Source organism: Rhipicephalus microplus, chromosome 8 (genome assembly GCF_043290135.1).
Source record: "Rhipicephalus microplus isolate Deutch F79 chromosome 8, USDA_Rmic, whole genome shotgun sequence".
Classification (NCBI taxonomy): Eukaryota; Metazoa; Arthropoda; class Arachnida; order Ixodida; family Ixodidae; genus Rhipicephalus; species Rhipicephalus microplus.
In genome coordinates, this window is record NC_134707.1 from 77,743,500 (window position 1) to 77,762,812 (window position 19,313).

The window sequence follows — 19,313 nt, forward strand, 5'->3', positions numbered from 1 at the left end:
CATTGTCTGGCGGCGGGGGTGCTGTTATGCCAGCGAGTCCTCGTCAAACGACCGTGCCTCTGAAAAAGGCAATCTGGGTCAAGGCCAGCCCGCAGTCTGCCTGGCGCGATCACCTCGACGGCGTGAACACGCGCGGCGCTCCTCTGGCCCACGTGCAGTGAGTCAGTTGCGCACGTGACAGCGAGCCGGCGTCCTCGTGCCAGGTGGTCTGACGCATGGCGCGGCGGCCCCATTGGCGGAATCTGCGCTGACGACCAGCGGCGCTTCTGATTGGACATTTTGGTTGGACCCGGTGTAAATAAAAGAAGCCCTGCGGCGCGTCGCGATCGGCGGTCCTATGTGAGAGGCGTCCCCGTGTCGGAGTGCCGACATGTGTGTGAGTCAGCGGTCTTAGGCGAAAGGCTGAACTATGTGTTAGAGAGAAGAGCTCGGCTCTTCGAGTCTCTGTCGGCCCCAGTGCCGAAATTGTAACGCCTCTGTATATATGCTGTACATAAACCTTGTTTAACTCACCGTCGTCTCGTCCGCTCGTCTTATCAGCTCTGCGCAGAAGCAGTCGCGAGCTGATAAACATACGCTACCAAACGGCTGGTGACCTTCCCGGCGGAGTTGAAAGCAGTGGCGCCTCCGGGGCCGTGTTGGCGTCGCCGTCTTTCGCAACAGTGGTGGCTTCGGCGGGACAGGCCCCTCGTTCTCAACACCCTCGTCAATCTACGGAGAAGCGTGGTATCCGCTACACACTTGCAAAGAATTTTGTGTAGTTTTTTATGCAGTGGATAAAGCCGATGAAGAATTATGCCTAAAGTGGGCATGCGCCACAGTAAATAGCTTCCGTGATGGTTTGGAGCATTGGACGACTCACTCGTTACGCAATTCGCAATGTGAGACGCCTGATTGTTTCTCTGCTGCTATAGAACGCTTTATTAAACGCGATTCCTTTGCCGGCATCAATCCTGCCTAAGGCGAACTTTCAAACGAGCCCCAAGCTCCGGCGTGGCTCACTGGTGGAATACTAGACTGGTACGCCGCAGACCCGGATTCGAATCCCATTGTGCTCCGGATGTTTTTTTTTTCTACAAAGTTTTTTATTCTTATTTCTAGCGATACTGGTTACGGACATGACAAAAGGACACGTGACCTGTGTCCTTATGTCATAACAACTTTCACTGTAAAAAAAAAGAAAGAAAGGCGAAGCAAACGGAGTTATACGAATACACTCAATCCGCTACAACAAGCCGAAGAGCTGCCGTATACACGCAGCACGCGGGCAGAGAGTGGTGCCCCAGTTGAACGCGCTGTGATCTTTAGAAATTCCGCGCGCAGCCGCAGCTGCCTCCCCAAACTGGGCACACATAACGAGCAAGAAGAATCCGAGCCTCGCGCAGAGGAGAGCCCCTTGTTTACTCGCTGCCCCGGCTAGACACCCAAGCCGAGCGGATTCGAGGAGACGATTCTATCTTCGGGTGCTCCCGGGAGCACGCACGTCCAGCTTCCAACGCGTGCCCGGACTCGCAAAACAAGCCGGGCACACAACTGCGGCTTTGCACCCAGTTCTCACGTATCTGCATCCGTATACAGTCCTTCTTTTTTATCTTCTTGCTTTTTTTGCCATCCTTTTTTTGTTTCTCTGCTTTCAGAGCTATCTCGAGCACGTACGCTCTGACGAAAACGGAACAGGCGATTCGCACTAAAGGAAAAGGAAAAGAGAAAACATGGCGATCTGGGAAAGTTGGAAGGGGCGGATCCACGGGTTATTTTCCGAACCCAGCATGCTTTCAAGGACGGCTATAGAGACATTGGCGAAACCAAAATGGAAGGGGAAAGGGGGTTCTACCCTCCCCCTTGAATCTCCCCCCAAATCAATTTCGCTTGCATATACACACACAGTCACATGTAATCGCAATCACGAACATAAAGTGTGGCTGGACGACCCCCTTTCCTCCCACGAAAGATTTCTGGCTATGCTCCTGGTTAGCGAGCCCCCGTTGTGACTCGGCATAGGCGGAGCCGTATATGAAATATACGACTCTGGCCATAGGAAGAGTGTTCAAACTCCCGACGGCTTCGGCCCGTAACTTCACGACCGTTTGTGCGTGCCCATTTGAGAGGTTTATAGTTTGCCAATAAGCTACTTGCCGTTTACGGAAACCGAATTCAGCGCGCAGTTATTGACGGCAATATATTGAATATTTGAGCATTATGGTAAAAGATAATGAAAAAAAAGAACAGCGCACAAACACGACGCAGACAGAAAAGAGGCGCACCAACACAGTGTTGATGTTGTTTAATGCGAAAACACGGGGCTCGTTTTTATTTGTGAGGCACAACATAAATGAGAACTAACAGACAGTGATAACAAGCAAAGTATATAGGGGATGTGCTAGAAGTAAATGTAATGTAAATGTGAAGAAACTGGACGAAAAGATCACTTGCCACCGGCAGGAACCAACCCTGCGAACTTCGAATAACGTGTCCAATAACCTGCCGCTGAGCTACGGTGGCGGTCATCCCATAGTTTACTTTATGGGGTACATGTGCGCATTTAGACACGTGAGCGTCAGTGAGCGCCGCCAGTATATACACACGCAGGCGAATGTGGAACACTCTATTTGTCAACACGAAAGTGTTTTATATCGGGGTCCACCACGGCTCCACTGACGTACTTCCGTCACGGAAGTGACGTTGAAAAATGCATACCAGGAGATTGCAAAAAAAAGAGAAGGTAAGCATTTGTCACGCCGAATCCAACAAGCAACCTCTCGATTCTCAGCGCACAGCACTAACCACTGCGCCACAAAACGCACGTTGTCTGGAATGTTGATGGCAAGCCATTTATATACACCCTGCACAATTTGGCAGTCCTCAGAGCTTCGAAATTTTAGCGCGTTTTTGTTATCAACGGTGAGATAGCGTGACCTGCTCGCGTTGGGCGTGCTCTAAAGATCGTCGCCTCCACGAAGCGCCGTCCCAATGGAGCGTGCTCTCGTGCGCGCGCGCTTATCAGACTTGTAATTCGGGAGAGGACGAAGGTCACTTCGCACGCTGCCACGGCCGCGTTTGCGAAAGAAGCGCGTTGCTGGCACACGACGCAGGAAAAATCGTGAAAGTTGTTCGCGCTTGTCCTGTGTAAACATGTGCGCTCGTTTTGTGGGTCTTTCTGTTTCAACAGTGCGAAGTGTCGAGGTGTGACAGTTCTTATTCCACTCTCGTTCTGTGTATACTGATCTCCTGCGTGCCATCTGCTTGAGGTGTGCGCTGGAAGTTTCGAGCTGCTTGCCGTTCCTAACGTGACGTCACAATTCGCTGCTGTTGCTGAAACAATGAATAGTAAACGCTCAACTACCTCTGCAAAGACACGTTCCACTTTCATGTTATACCAATTTCTATATAGGGAAATAATCCACGTTTTTTTTGCATGTTGGCGTGACGTCGCACGTGATCCTATTACGAGCTGACCAATAATCCTGCGAATACTACCTGAAGGCACCAAGTCTGCCAGAACGAAACTTGGCTATAAATGAAAGAAGTGTGAATTTTAACGGCTTGTACGGCCGCGACAAAGCTGCTTCAAGCCATGCGTAGCCAAGAGGAACGTAAAGTACGAAGACTAGGTGAATCCGTGTACCACCCATAATTCCCATGCTCGCTGAAGCGCCATGCGTTGCGGGTCCCATAGACACTAGCGCCAGAGTTCCCCCTAGTGTGTATAAAGAACCTTATGGTCGCAATGACATCCCACAGTCACGTCATCACGTGATGATTTTTTTGTATCATCGTGTTGACAACAACATAAGGTGCGGACGGCCAATTTTTTCCCGTTTGGTGAAGCGTCCATCCAAGGTTTTGCCTAATTAATAAACGCCGATACAGGTCGTGCAGTGATTATTTATAGGAAAGCGGTTCAGGAGTGCCTTTCCGAAGACACAGCAAGGCAATATGGCGGCACCCAAACCAACACGTAGTATACGGCCCGTGGCACGCGTCGTGTACACGGCGTTTACGTAACGGCGGGGCCCAAGCAAACGTTGCGAGCTCGCCGTGCCACGTCAGTATACGCACGAGTGAATGAGGTGTCACGGTGAGGCCTCTTCTAGCGAGCTCGTTTATCATCATCCGTCAACGGGGCTTTCTGCCCCCGGGTCCCAACATGCCCACAACTCTCCTACGAATGGCTGGCAGGTGTTACCCGCGCACATAACACGCCCTGTTGGTAAATAGCACAGAGAGCATCAAATGACAGGCGCGGACAAGATGATAGAGATAAAAAAGAATGAAACTGGCAGATCAACCGCGACTTGGGAAACGGGAGGGCCTGTTCATTCGACATACCTGCTACCTTTGTGAAATGTGTACAACGCGCGTGTATTTTTTTTTTTCATTCTTGCATGTGATCCGGGTTCATCAACGAAATATTGTTACTTTCACTCGGCGCTGACACCGTACAACAGAATCAGAAAATTTCAGGATCCAACCCCACCGTGGTGGTCTAACGGCTAAGGTACTCGGCTGCTGACCCACAGGTCGCGGGATCGAATCCCGGCTGCGGCGGCTGCATTTTCGATGGAGGCGAAAATGCTGTAAGCCCATGTGCTCAGATTTGGGCGCACGTTAAAGAACCCCAGGTGGTCGGAATTTTCGGAGCCCTCCACTACGGCGGCTCTCATAATCGTATGGTGGTTTTGAGACGTTAAATCCCACATATCAATCAATCAACTGTCGGGATCCATTTTATATTCTTCTGATAAGTTTTCGCGCGCCGCTTATTGTAATAATATCTGGAGTTTTACGCGCCAGAGCCAGCATAATACGATTATGAGAGACGCCGTATCGGAAGAAATTTCGACCACCCCGTGCTCTTCTGCGTGCACTGACATCTCACAGTGCAAGGGCCCCTTATCACTTCGCCTGCCACCAAGTACGGCTGCCGCGGCCGGGATCAAGACCGCGACTTTCCTGTACACGAAGCCGAGCACCGTATAACCACTGCGCGCACGGCTTGCCAACGCTAATAATAATAAAAATGATGTTACGACGCAGCCATACAACGTGTGTCATTGACGAACACAGTGTCATCGATGCATGATACGCTAATACGTGCGAAGTCTGTGCAGATATTCCTATTTATATAAAAGACAGCGGTACAGCAATTATGAGCGCTGAAGACAATTAATTACATCAATTGTGATCGACGTTATTTACCTAAACGGAAGCCAGTTCTTCAACCATCAATGACGCTGTGCAATATGACACATTTAAGGTGCCTACAATCAATCAGACATCTTCACTGATTCATGAGAAGGCAAACGCGCCAGTGGGAGGCAGAAATTTAGGTTGGCAGATGATCGATTTGATTGACTGATATGTGGAGTTTAACATCTCAAAACCACCATATGATTAAGAGAGACGCCGTAATGGGGGGCTCCGGAAGCTTCGACCGTGAACCTGGGGTTCTTTAATGGTGGGCAAATGAGAAGAAGACGTTTAGCGGGTACGCAGCGCCGGGTACGCGGCCCCAATTCCCATGTTTTGCCAATCAACCCGGTCCTCCAGATGTTCCTGCTGCTGCTGCTGAGGATGATGATGATGACGACTGTTTTGCGACGCCCGTGGGAGCTCGAGGGCCTACCAAATCGAAAGTTACACGGTGCACGAACGTAAATTCGCAAGAACCGGCCACTGATCGAGATCTTTCAGGAGGGTGCACTCACCCTGAGGGGGTCTGTGAAGCTGGGCAGCTCCCAGAGGGTGAGGGACGCCACGATGGCCGTGGTTGCCAGGGAGAACACCACGAAGATGACCAGGCTCGGGTGATTGGCCACCTGTCGCGAGTACCTGGAACACGCAGAGACCGAAAACACATTTAGGTAAGTAGGTATTATAGTATAGTGATCAGAGGCATAATGTTTCGCCGCACAGAAAGGCGACACGTGTGTCAGCACCATATCTGTGTCATTGCGAGCCAGTGAATTTGAGATTTGTTACTTTTTTATATTTATTTATTCATACTGTAACACACATAACAAAACAGGAGTTGCTCAACTGCGTACATAACAGAAGCTACAAAAATCAATTCAAATAAGGGATTGATTGATATGTAGGGTTTAACGTCCCAAAACCACCATTTGATAATGAGAGACGCCGTAGAGGAGGGCTCCGGAAATTTCGACCACTTGGGGTTCTTTAACGTGCACCCAAATCTGATCACACTAGCCTACAACATTTCCGCCTCCATCGGTAATGCAGCCGCCGCAGCCGGGATTCGAGCCCGCAACCTGCGGGTCAGCAGCCGAGTACCTTAGCCACTACACCACCGCGGCAGGCCATTGAAATAGGGGAATAAAACCTGGCAGTTTGACACAATGCAAAAAATGAAAAAGAAAAAAATTCAACATTCAATAAATAGTGAACACAAGGTGATAACTTGCACACCGCGCGCGCCCGCACACGCACATACACACACACACACGCACACACACACACACACACACACACACACACACACACACACACACACACACACACACACACACACAATGACCTCATGTACCAAGGTTCATGAATGCGCAACCGTTAGTTGCCTATTCTTGCTTTAAAATACAATGCGCACCATTTGCATAAAAATAGTTGGACTCGGCGCCCGTCCTGTCATGTTCTTTTTTGTACTGTCCTCGTCAAATGTAGCGCTACAATATCAATATTTTAAATAATAGTGCAGTGACAAGAATAAAGATGCCAGAAAAATTTCGCGAGAAACAGAGAAATAAGGAATACAGGAAATGTAGGGAGGCTAACTAGACTATGTCCAGTTTGCTACCCTACAGGTGGAGAAGAGAATAAGAGAGTAAAAGTGAGATTTCACAACACCCGCACACGCAGCGCAGTGTTTCACAAGTGGTCGCTTAGCGTTGTTGCCTTCATGCACTGCGGGAAGGCTCGTGTGACCCTTCCTGCTCCGGTGCTGTGAGACCAGGCTCACACGATTTCTCCTTTAGATCCCCTAGTCTCCTGTAAGTCCACTGGAGAGTTTGGCGCTTACGTTTATACTGGGGACGGTGCCCCAAAAGGTGATCAATGGTCACTGCACAGTTGCAGTTATTGCACATTGTCACGAGTAAATACCACCAGAACGTCAGTGCCGACCATTGAGCACGGGAGAACGAAAAATAGGAGCGCGGTGGCACGGTGGCACGAGGCGCGCTTTGAGGGTTCGGGCCGGGCGCAGTGCAGTTCCGGGCTCCAAGACGAGCGAGACGTTCTGCCGGGTAAGACGAGTGCGAGTACTGAGGACCGCGGAGCCGGGAGAGGTCCAGGATGGCCGATGTGCCAAGGCTCTAGGTGCCAGCGTTCGGGTGACTCGCTGATACAAGGGCCGCCGAGCCGTACCGAGCGATGTGCCAGGCAGGGACGTGGGATGCTGGCCAATGAGCGTCTGCAACGTGGCTGTGCCTGGCAGTGTCTTCGCTGAGGCGAGGAACGTCTGCTGAGTTGCCGCACCAAAGCTGTGGCGAACAGCATCCCAGCACGGAGTAGATAGCGCTGTGCTGGTCGGAACCTGCACGTGGAACCGCACTTCTTGGCGGTTCTCGAGACGTTCCTGAGGTCGGGCTGGTTGAGGCATCTCCGAGGCGCTGCTACCACAGCTCCGAAACCGTGAGCCTCCCATCACGGGACTACCATCCGTTCTTTCTCCGCGCGTGCTGTGGTGGACATTCCCACGACAACCACACCACCGAGATCACTTCATTTCTTTAATTTCTTAAATAAATATTAAAAAAAACGCCTTCCCGTCTGTTCCCTGCGCCGCTGCACATTATTAGAACTGCCAAACCACTCCAACCATCACACACATGCATGACTCTGCCATACCAATGCGGTAGCTAAATGAGTTGGTAAACGCCACACCGACCCACAACCGACACAGTATTACAGCGTCACGTCGGGAAATTAACGTGGTGACAATCACCAATAAAAAAAATTCCATTGGTAACGAAACACGCTCTCCCTGTTCTCCACTTAAATACGGGACAGCTTCGACAGATCATCTGACGGAAACTCGTCGAAATGCTTTTCTTTATTATCGCGTAATTTTCAATTTTTACTTTTGCTAAGAGCACACTCGAATAAAAAAGAACTGTCGTCGAACTCTTTCTTTTTGCTAGTTCTGGCTTGCAACGTATACGACTTCCTTTGAAAAAGACATGTCATTTGTTTTCGGAGATCACATTTTCGACAAAAAGCCTTGCCCCTCCCCTCCCTCATAAAAAAACGCAGCATATCCACTAGGTGAATGATGACGAATGGGGGGAAGCACGGACGGAGGGACAGACAGACGGACGAACAAACGAATAAACAAACGTACAGACGGACGAACGCTTCGCGCCACTCATCATCATTCACTCCGTGGATATGCTGTGAAGCCGTTTTTATTGACATGCAATGCAACTCAACCGGCTACTAGGCTGATTACAACGACACGGGACATACGACCCATGGCGTAGAGAGCTTCGCCCCTAAAAAAGAGGTGTCTCCTTGACATGGAGCCATAAAGTATGGAGGGCGCTGGAGCATCGCCTTCTAGGGTGGAACGCAATGACGTAACTGGGCCCCGCGCTCATCGGCTTCTCAAGTGATGGTCTATAGCTTTGCTTCTCTACGCATGTCTCAACTGTACCGCAAGGTAACGAGCGTCTGCGCTCGTAACATTAGCTGTTTCAAACTACTGTTGTTGTTGTTTTCCTCTGCACATGGCTCGTATCCAAAGGTTGGGATTGGCCGATTATAAGGGGAATTCACCCGATACTTTCTGCATTGCTTCATTCCTAAAAAAACTTTAGGTATTTAATTATGATTTGAAATGCCAATTGCGAATACAAAGAAAAAAAAAGGACAAAATAGTGAGACCACAATTTAGTAAGAAAATCGTTTAGTCGTTGTGATGTATTCCTGAACGGCGAATAAAACATTCCTGTGGCTCAAACACAGTGTAGAGGCTCCAAATGAAAGATGAGCAGGTTCTGATAATTGCAAGCCCAGTTTTTTGAAGAGGTGTTGCTAGTATGCTTTGCCTGAATAAATCGATACGGCGACGATATAATAAAGAATGACTAATTGTTTCTTCTCGATTACAGTAAATTCACATAAGGGAATCCAGTAAACCGGATCAATGCAAGTGAAAATTGAGGGAGGTTACGCGGCAACAAAATCTTGTGATGACAACTTCCATCATCCTTGAATTAAACAGTTCGCTGCGCCAGATAAATAACAAGTGGTTGTACCCCGGAGAAGCCATCAATGCAGGGTCTGATAATTTTTGTCTGATTTTAAGTGTCCTAATTGCCTGCTGCAAGTGTAGCAGCGCAGTGCCCACTACGCCGTCATTCTATCCATTGCGAATCAGTGGAGGACCCGCTATAAGCATCCGTTAGGCGACGCGTGAACCCACGCACCCACTCATTCTGTCGGCGCTTTTTGCTGATGACGACGATTACATATATCAGAACATTTCCTAATGAGTGGTCATTTATAACTCCCACTCGTCGAGGAACTCGCGACATTTGAGAAAGCTGGCGAGGTTCCAAGCTTGCTGCCACGCTATATTACCTGCAGAAAGATTTGACTGTTGGTCGAGTTGGCGCTTCGACATAGAAAACATCGCGAGAGCGCGACTAAACACGACACACAAGAAGAAACAGATGGCGACACAGGCGCACAGAGTGCTGAAAGTATCGGGCAAATTCACCTTATAATCGGCCAATCCCCTCCTTTGGGTACGAGCCATTTACAGAGGAAAACAACAACAACAACAACAACAACAACAACAACAACAACAACAACAACAACAACAACAACAACACAGAGGAAGACGTCCTCGTCTGTTTCTTCTCGTGTGTCGCGTTTAGTTGCGCTCTCACGATGGTTTTCATGTCAAACATTGCATGCGTAGAGGAAAACTCCTTTCACGACATGACGTTCATATGCTCAATTTTTCTAGAGAGGTTTCAGCAATGGTAGGTCATCCTACGGTTGAACTTCTTGCTCGTTACGATGAATGCCTGCGCTAGATTGCTCCAACCGAAGATTTACATCATTTGTTTTGTTTGCATCATTTCATATATGTCAATCTCGGACAACGACGATCTTTCGCTAACAACCAACGTTGATGTCGCCGACATCGACGACGGCACCGATATCGGAAATTCTGCGAAACAGGTTTTTCATAGCATTAACACCTGTCCTTTTACGTGCCAAAATCGCGATGTGACTAACGGACGCCACCGCGAGGCCTCCGGAAATTTCGACCATCCGGTGTTTAACGCGCACTGACAGCGCACAGTGCATGGGCTTCTAACGTTTCGCCCCCGAGGAAATGCGAACACCGCATCCGGGATCGAACCCTAAACACCTCCGGGTGCAACCGCAGCGGACGATACAGAAGAAGAGATGAACACAAACGCCGACTATAAACTGAAAGTGCTCTCTGCGGCAGAGGAGAAAGCTAACGCAAGCACTTGTTTGCGCATGCGCAGTCATGCATCTCCACCTGGTAATCGGGAACACGGGACGGGAAAGAGCTACGCGTCAGACAACTCGTCAAACATTTCAAACACTGACACAAAAAATTCTGCACCTTGTATTTTTTTTTCTTTTGAAATATGTAGCTTTGACCCACTCATCACGGACGGAAACCTTGTTCGTGTGAGTAGCGCGACGGTTATTTATATAGCTAGAGACGTTTTTAGTGCTGCCAGTCTCAGTTTCGATTTGAAGGAACACCGAGCCAGGCAGGAGCAGTTCCGGTGGCAAAGTAAACATAGCCGGTCACCTGATCACGCATAACTGTGACGTGGGCGCCGCACACGAGAACGTGCGCTCACGTCACGGAGCTGAAACTCCAATACTTTGGCCATCTGATGTGAAGAGCTGACTCATTTGAGAATACCCTGATGTTGGGCAAGAGGGGAGGGCAGGAGGAGAAGGGGACAACAGGGGATGAGATAGCACACACGAAGCCGCAGGAACAAAGGAGGAAACGGGAGGTCATCACAAGCGCAAGGCGCGTGCCTGCGATTAACCAACACAAACTCGTGACGTAGGTTTGTTTACATTGCCCCCGTGTTGATGTCGGCGTCGCTAAGGGCTTCGCATTTCACTCAGTCGCACGGTATGCACTTCACTTTAGATGTGTTCCGGCCTATATTGGCCCTTGATTTTTCGTAGATGTCGTGCACGTCATCTCGTACATCTATCTCGCTTATTGTCTAGCCACGGAAATTTCGTGCAGTTCTCTCCCGCCTCCTTTTTTTTTTGCAAGTTAATCGATGGCACGTTCGCGCATGCGGTACCACTACGATGTTAAGCCACGGCGTCCTTTCTCCTTCATATTTCTATCATTTTGTATACTTCCCTTTCCCCAAACGTTGGGTAGACAAATAGACAATCTGTCTGGTGAACCTCCCTGCCTTCTTTCTTTGTTCTGTTTTTTCCTCCCTTCAACCATTAGACGCGCTCCTTCATTCTCGCGCCTACAACTTGGAAAGTACATTTACACTTTCGACATCGCAAGGATGCATTAAGTGGTGAGCTTCCGGTTAGTGACCTTACGCTATTTGATACATCCTGCCCGTCAAAACATTTTGGGTTCTTTAGCCTCGAGACCCTGCACACGTGCAGACAGACAACTTCAAAACCACACGCTTAGCTTGCGATACCAAGCAGGAGGTACTTGAAAACAAAAATAAAAGAAAACGGCACAGGTAGAGACAATTAGAACCAATCCTTTTGAAACTACGTGCGCAGTTGAATTTCTCATTAGCGAGCACTAGAGTTTAGCTACAAAACCGCACAGCCTCACACGCCTGTCGACGCGAAGCTTAAAAACCCGCTTTAGGAAATTGCCCCATGGAGCTTCCGGACACGTCGAAAAGCAAGCGTGTTTTCCCCGAACCTACGCCTTCGCAGCATGGGAGACGGTTCCTATTAAAAACGACAAGAACAACAGCAAGCAAAGTGAAGTAAAACCGAATGTTTTCATCGGTTCATATCATTAGCAGTGTCTCTCCGAACGAGCCATATGCGCGTATAGATCCCATGCGGCCTCGGTGAAATTGGTCGGCGAAGCTGCACGGCCCGCATATCGAGCCTAGCAGATCTAGCAGATTTTCCCCCAGTTTCCCATTAAAAAAAAACGAAAAAAGAGAGCTTGTTAGCGTCTCCACGCGGATGACCTACGCAAGCTTTTTAAATCAAACAGTGCCCCGACCTCGAGTTCGCGATGCGCGGGTAATTCAAAACGTGGTGTACGTAAGAATCCTCTTCAGCGTTCCTGCGAAGTAAACACGATTTGAAATATAATCGCGGTGAGCCAGAGAACATCGTCCGCGCTCCAGGTGAAAAACAGGCGTTGGACATTGAACTTGTATTCAGCGAAAATGCAATGGTACATGCTTAATTTATTTATTTGCTTGTCTTTTTCTTTTTTATTAACGTTTCTTTCTTCTAATCTTTGATTCTCACCTATCTTTCTTTGCCTCCACTTCACTTAAATTCCTGCTTTCTTTTCCTATCTATCTATCTATCTATCTATCTATCTATCTATCTATCTATCTATCTATCTATCTATCTATCTATCTATCTATCTATCTATCTATCTATCTATCTATCTATCTATCTATCTATCTATCTATCTATCTATCTATAGTTAATAATTTGCGCAGTCACATTTTCATTGGAGGATGCCCGTGTAGTGTGATGTCAGCGCATGCCAAAGAGCAAAAGGTGTATCGGAATCTTCCAGAGCCCCCCCTCAACAGGAGTTTTCCACAGCAACAAACAATTGCATCGGAATGTTAAACAATCCAATCACCACCAACCTACCAACCAAAGAAACTATCGAGTCTACAGCCTTAGATGCATCATCGTACGCGCAAAGCGACCGTAGGCGCAGGCGTCCAATTCAGCACAATCAATGCGAGACAAAAAAAAGCATCATCCCACGACAATGCTAGAGGTCGACAAAATGAAGTCTTCATGACATCGCGCGCGCGCGCGCGCGCGCGCGCGCACACACACACACACACACACACACACACACACACACACACACACACACACACACACACACACACACACACACACACACACACACACACACACACACACACACACACACACACACACACACACACACACACACACACACACACACAAGGCAGCCTTTCACAATGCCGTCACCAAGTGACATCATTGCTTAGAAGATACACTGTTCTGGGATGTACGGTCATCAGCAAGCTTAACATGAACGCTCCAACGCGTGAGCTGAACTACTCCGACAGATCACAACCGCGAAAAGCTGGGCGCTGTTGCCGATACACCACCCGGTATTCTTGGATGGTATGTCAGTATGCATAAGTAACAGCTCGGCGACAGACCCGAAAGCTACGTGGCGCTAGCGTCAAACTGTTTGCGGACGAACTGCGGATCTCTCGTGTTAAGCTTGCTTACGACAGTACTCGGGAAAGATAAACACTCACCACTGCATGACGAATGGTTCAGCCAGGATAACGGAGTCTCTTGTCGCCACTGTCTTCCGACAGAGGCTGCTTTGGTCAGGCGAGGGTGGTTCCAGGTGACGCTTCCAGCGGCGACATGGGCAACAGCTGCAACAGCGTCACTGCAATGACACGAAAAAGTATGCACGTTTAGTATCGCCATGTTACAAGAACACACACGAAAAAATTACAGCTTTGCCGCAAAGGTGAAGCAATGAACGCGATAGCAACAAATTGGAAGGTCACGCGAAAAATGGTAAGCAGATAGAAACGTGCCCCTCCTTTCTCACGCACAAATGAAGCACGAAACGTACTCACAGGTACAGATGAACGCGAATAAGCGTCTCAGTTGTTACTTCGCTGTGTCTGAAAAGCGCGCCCTTTTCCCAAACGGAGACTGTGCACCGTAAGCACTGACTTTTGTGCGCCCGGTAACTACAACAGAATCGTTCGGGTGAAAGCCCAAGCCAACGATTCTCGCCACCGCGAGATAAGTGCGCGCACGAGTGATCGTCCAACACCTCCCCCCCCCCCCTGCTCTCCGCGGGGCAAAGCGCGCGGGAGAGATGAGCGCGCGCGCCGCCGCGTCGTGACGATCTGGCGGCGCGGCCTGCGCTCATTTCGCCATCTCGCTGGTAATGCTGAAAACAACATATTTCCTCCGAGACTCTCATCACCAGCGGTAAGTGGCAGATGTTGATATAGCGAAGTTCACCCGAATAAACAGTTTCATCTGAACAACGAGTGTGTACCCAGCCCTTCTACCGAATGTCACGGGGTAGTGACGTGGACGCAGGGAACACACTCGAACACACTCGAGGCTAAGGTACTCGGCTGCTGACCCGCAGGTCGTGGGATCCAATCCCGGCTGTGGCGGCTGTATTTTCGATGGAGGCGGAAGTGTTGTAGGCCAGTGTGCTCAGATTTGGGTGCGCGCTAACCAACCCAGGTGGTCTAAATTTACGGAGTCTTCCAATACGGCGTCTTTCGCAATCATATCGTGGTTAAAGACGCTAAACCCCACAAATCAATCAAATCAAAACTGTTCATTTGGCCGAACTTGTGGTCAGGAAACTGAAGGTTAGATTACAGCAACACGGGGCACTGATAGCAGCGAACCGAGCGTCGGCCGGCGATCAACTGACAAGCGGTGAAGCACGTCGGTATTCATACACGTGGCGTCGAACATTCTAGCGTTATCACTAGCGGCCGCGTAGGTTCCTGAATAATCTGTAATGCCCACGAAGTGGGCGTAATCTTAACAAAACGATCTACTATAACCTTGAACTTTCTAGAACAATGAGGAGCACTTTGCGCTGAGCATTCCAGACGGGCTTTGAGGCCGAAAACTGATTGAAACCTGAGTGTGAATAAGACACGTGCTTGGCAATATAAATAGCTTGCCCTTTCAACGTTTAAGGAGACAGAAAGTTTCCTAAAATTAACTAGAGGAACTCTATCACTGCGATCGTTCAGCGACCATGGCAATTATGGGTATGACATGGATTTGCCTAGTCGTCATGCTTGCGGGCGGCGACCGTACTTGTGGCTTCATTTATTGCTGTGTTTTGGTTTTGTTTCGATTGGAAGAACGAACCGTTTTAAACTCTCTGAGCCGACTTGAAATGATGATCCTAAAAAAATTGAGGTGGTAAAGCGTAACTGCCGAACATTTACCGATTGTTTTTCGCGAGAAAGCAGCTTCAAGCTACGCGAAGCCAGAAGGAACGTAAACTACGAAGACTACGCAAATCCGCGTACTACCCATAATTGCCATGCTCGCTGAAGCGCCGTGCATTGCAGCCGTCATAGACACTATATAGCGCCAGAGTTCCCCCTAGTGCACATTTTCAAACTGAATAGAAGGAGCTGCTTTGTAGCTCAATGGTTAACGCCTCAAATTCACAAGCAGAGGTCGGACGTTCAATTGTGCGCGCCGGGGTCTTTTTCTGGAATATTTTGTTTCTTGCGTTTTCAAATAAATAACTAATATATATTTACGTATACATATACGGTGAAGGACGTCGACGCCGGCGGCAAAATCCAACCGAGAGCGTCCATATAATTTCTATCGCAATAACACAAAAACAATCAGTAAGTTAGGACATGTGTCGATTATGAATATGGTGTCCAGAAATATAGACGCTGTTATTGTGTTGATGATGATCATAATAATGCTTATTAGCACCCCTTTGAAACGAGGTGGTAACTGGGATGTAAATAGTGTTTATGTAGAGGATGTTTCTTAACCCCGCTGATATCGCTAACAACCTCTTCACGTTCTCTCAGTGTGGTGTTCACATATGTTGGCTGTGTACACGAGAAGAGCAAGTAAACTGATATATGCACTCGCCTGCCCCTTAACTCGGCTGTGCGCTCACTAGAGCGACCACAGTATACGCCTCGCTTGTTCGTTACCAACAGGCACTCATCCATCTGTTAGAGTCTAAAATTGTGGCCATCAGCCACCGCGGTGGTGTGGTGATTATGGCGCTTGACTTCTGAAGCCAGGGCCATCTCCCGACCTGGACAGCCGCATTTTTTTTGGGCCCAAATGCTAGGGAATCGAGTGCTTGAATTGTAGTGCCCGTTAACGAACAATAGGAGGTCGAAATTTCTGGAGCCTCTCATCACACCGTCTCTCATAATCATCCTGTGGTTTTAGGACGTCAAAGCCCGCCAATAAGGCCTAACTGCAACATCCTAGCTATGCCTTTGTTATTTATTTACATACGAACTTCTGTTTTCATACAACGCGCTGTTATCTGCGTCTGCCACGGTTCCCGTTATACGGCCCCACCGCGGTGGTCTAGTGACTAAGGTACCCGGCTGCTGACCCGCAGGTCGCGGGATCGAATCCCGGCTGCGGCGGCGGCATTTCCGATAAAGGCGGAAATGTTGTAGGCCTGTGTGCTCAGATTTGGGTGCACGTTAAAGAACCCCAGGCGGTAGAAATTTCCGGAGCCCTCCACTACGGCGTCTCTCATAATCATATGGTGGTTTTGGGACGTTAAACCTCACATATGAATCAATCAATCAATCGATTCTCGTTATACCACGTTGTACCCCTTACTTTGATTGATTGATCGATTTGAAACGTCCCCCCTGCATGTCTACCGCTGACCCTTCAATATTTTCTTCCAATTTTAAGCACGTTGCGCGAATGTATGCGTGCGCAGCATCATAGCGTACCGTCCTTTGCAAACTTATTAAGTCCTTCTCCAGCTGCTAGTGCATTGGGAGAATGTTCACTGACATGGAAATAATCTTCTCCAGCTGTCATGTGATCACAAACAGCGGCGGCGAGCTTCGGGCTGGGCGGAGCCTACACGTTACGGCGTCCGTACAAGAGGCTCAGTATGTCGACGGCACCTACCACTGCTTACAAAAACATGGAGTATACGTCTATGTGTGTATACACCAGCATCCCTTACAAAAATTCTTATTGAAAAAAACAAAAAGAAGTTAATGAGCAGTGACAACAGATGAAATTGAGAATACTTGACAGTTCAATTAAAATACCGTTAGAGAAATTGTTGACCAGGATTGAAAATTGGCCCACGGCTTTCGATTAAAAAGCCAATAATGAACTCGTTATAGAAACAACAGAAATATTGTTTACAAAATACTCCCTCAATGATATTTCAATAGAAATGGGTGAGCGGACATATTATTACAAAGTTATCAAGAGAAATACTGTCGACGAAGTATTGAGGCAAGTCAATGAGTATTGCGAAACCATTGATGATCAATAAAGTCGATCATTCGATCACAGTCCGACAACGAAAAAATCAACAGTAATTTTGATAAGGCTCGGCATTTTTCTCCTATAATTCTGCCACCACCGTTCCCCACACGCTACCGAATTTCGTGGTCTGCGAGACAAATAACTCTGTTCGTGAACCGTTGAGAGGCGGTAATGCGTCATATTCTCCTTTGATGCGAAAAGGAGTACGTCGGACAGACGCGTCCCTGTCTGGACGACTGGTTACGAGCGCACTGAAACACTGTAAAGGACAGCAACGATGGGCGGCTCGCCATGCTTTGCACCATTTGTTGGTGCGCCCCGTTGTTCTGGAAACACCAAAGTGTCGTCGAGCAATCGCGATGAACTAACCAGGTTAACAGTATAGCCGCATGAATCGCGAAGTCGGGCAGCCATTCCGCAAGCGCTCTCTCTGTCCCTGTCACTGTCAGATAATTGATTTGTGGGGTTTAACGTCCCAAAACCACCATATGATTATGAGAGACGCCGTAGTGGAGGGCTCCGGAAATTTAGACCACCTGGGGTTCTTTAACGTGCACCCAAATCTGAGCACACGGGCCTACAACATTTCCGCCTCCATCGGAAATGCAGCCGCTGCAGCCGGGAATCGAACCCGCGACCTGCGGGTCAGCAGCCGAGTACCTTAGCCACTAGACCACCGCGGCGGGGCCACTGTCAGATAAGGAATTGTATTTTGTTTTGAACGTGCATTAGCTTGCGAATTGTTTCACACATACAGGCGCGTTCAATATGAAGTTTTATGGATTGTTTAAAATTCAACACTAGAAAGAACATGACAAGCCCATTTACAGATAACTTATTTATCCAGGGGGCCGCAAAGTGAGACAACAATTATTGTTGCTAGCTATACCCAATCAACAACGACTTGATAATTAGCGTTTTAGCGACTGCTGCAAGAGGGCATGTCTGTATTGAAAAGTTGGATGCAGTCGTGTTTGTACACACTTTCATATGAAAAAAAAATGTTCAAAGTCAGTGCACGTGTAGAGTCACCTCCCTTTTCGTCCTCGTGCTACAGCACGAGAACGAAATTACCGTACACCAAATATTATTTCATGTCCTATGTGGAAGACCAAACTTCTACCCTGTAGCTTTGGCCATTGATTTTTGACCCGCAACACAATTCATCGCGATATGTGATTTCTAAGAAAGCGCAAACTTTGTCGCAAGAGCTGCACTTAAAAGTTCGCCCGCGCGGTACATATACAACTCCACCGATTACCATCGGGCAGTGCCGTTCGGGAATTCGAAAATGCTGTTTTGTATCTTTACGCTGTGCTTATACGACGCTGATATACGGTAAGTAGCTTATAGGCTTAAACCCGAGCAGACAGGCCGATATGAGGAGAACGCGACTGCGAAAACTGTCGAGGTCCAAGCCGAAACAAACACAAAATTCTTCGTTCCTACAATTGCTAATTTTATCTGCTCAGTAGTACACTGATACTTCGTAACACATTGGAATACGCCAAATCTACACTGTTTCCATATGAAGATGGAATACCGGCCGCATTTTCACAGATTTAGGCCGCACATTAAAATATACCCCAGCTTGTCGAAATTCCCGGAGTCCTCCACTACGGCGTATTTCATAGTCATATATTTATTTTGGGACGCTAAACGTCAACAATTATTATTATATTGCTGTTTCTATATGAAAACTGTTTTTTGTAAGATTAGCTTACTCGAGCTGAACATATAGGTCCTTAAAGAGTCCGTTCTGTTTCGCGAAATTACGGAATTCTCGGCCACATAATACTGGGAGCGCTGAATCTGTATCCTCATTTAAACATCAGCTATGGCTATTAATTTTTGACCCGCAACACAATTTCATCGTAATATGTGATTTGTAAGAAAGCGCAAACTTTGCTCATATATATACAGTTTTCCCCCTACGCTGCCTATCATATACTTTCGCTCTGTCGCTTTATGCTTTTGTGTGATTTCTTTTGTTCGCACTGGGCCTTGGTTATATTTCG

General features: G+C 48.1%; 1 protein-coding gene across 3 annotated transcripts in view; it reads right to left on the reverse strand.

Moving 5' to 3' along the window:
- LOC119185000 (protein dispatched homolog 1-like) overlaps nt 1-19,313 on the reverse strand; it is a 495,836-nt gene that overhangs the window by 112,740 nt on the left and 363,783 nt on the right. For all 3 annotated transcript variants that reach the window (XM_075872172.1, XM_075872171.1, XM_075872170.1), the window contains exons 5-6: nt 13,530-13,669; nt 5,709-5,832 (exon numbers count right to left, since the gene is read on the reverse strand). In XM_075872172.1, the coding sequence (XP_075728287.1) occupies nt 5,709-5,832; nt 13,530-13,537 (132 nt within the window). In that variant the 5' untranslated portion in view covers nt 13,538-13,669. The remainder of the gene's footprint in view (nt 1-5,708; nt 5,833-13,529; nt 13,670-19,313) is intronic.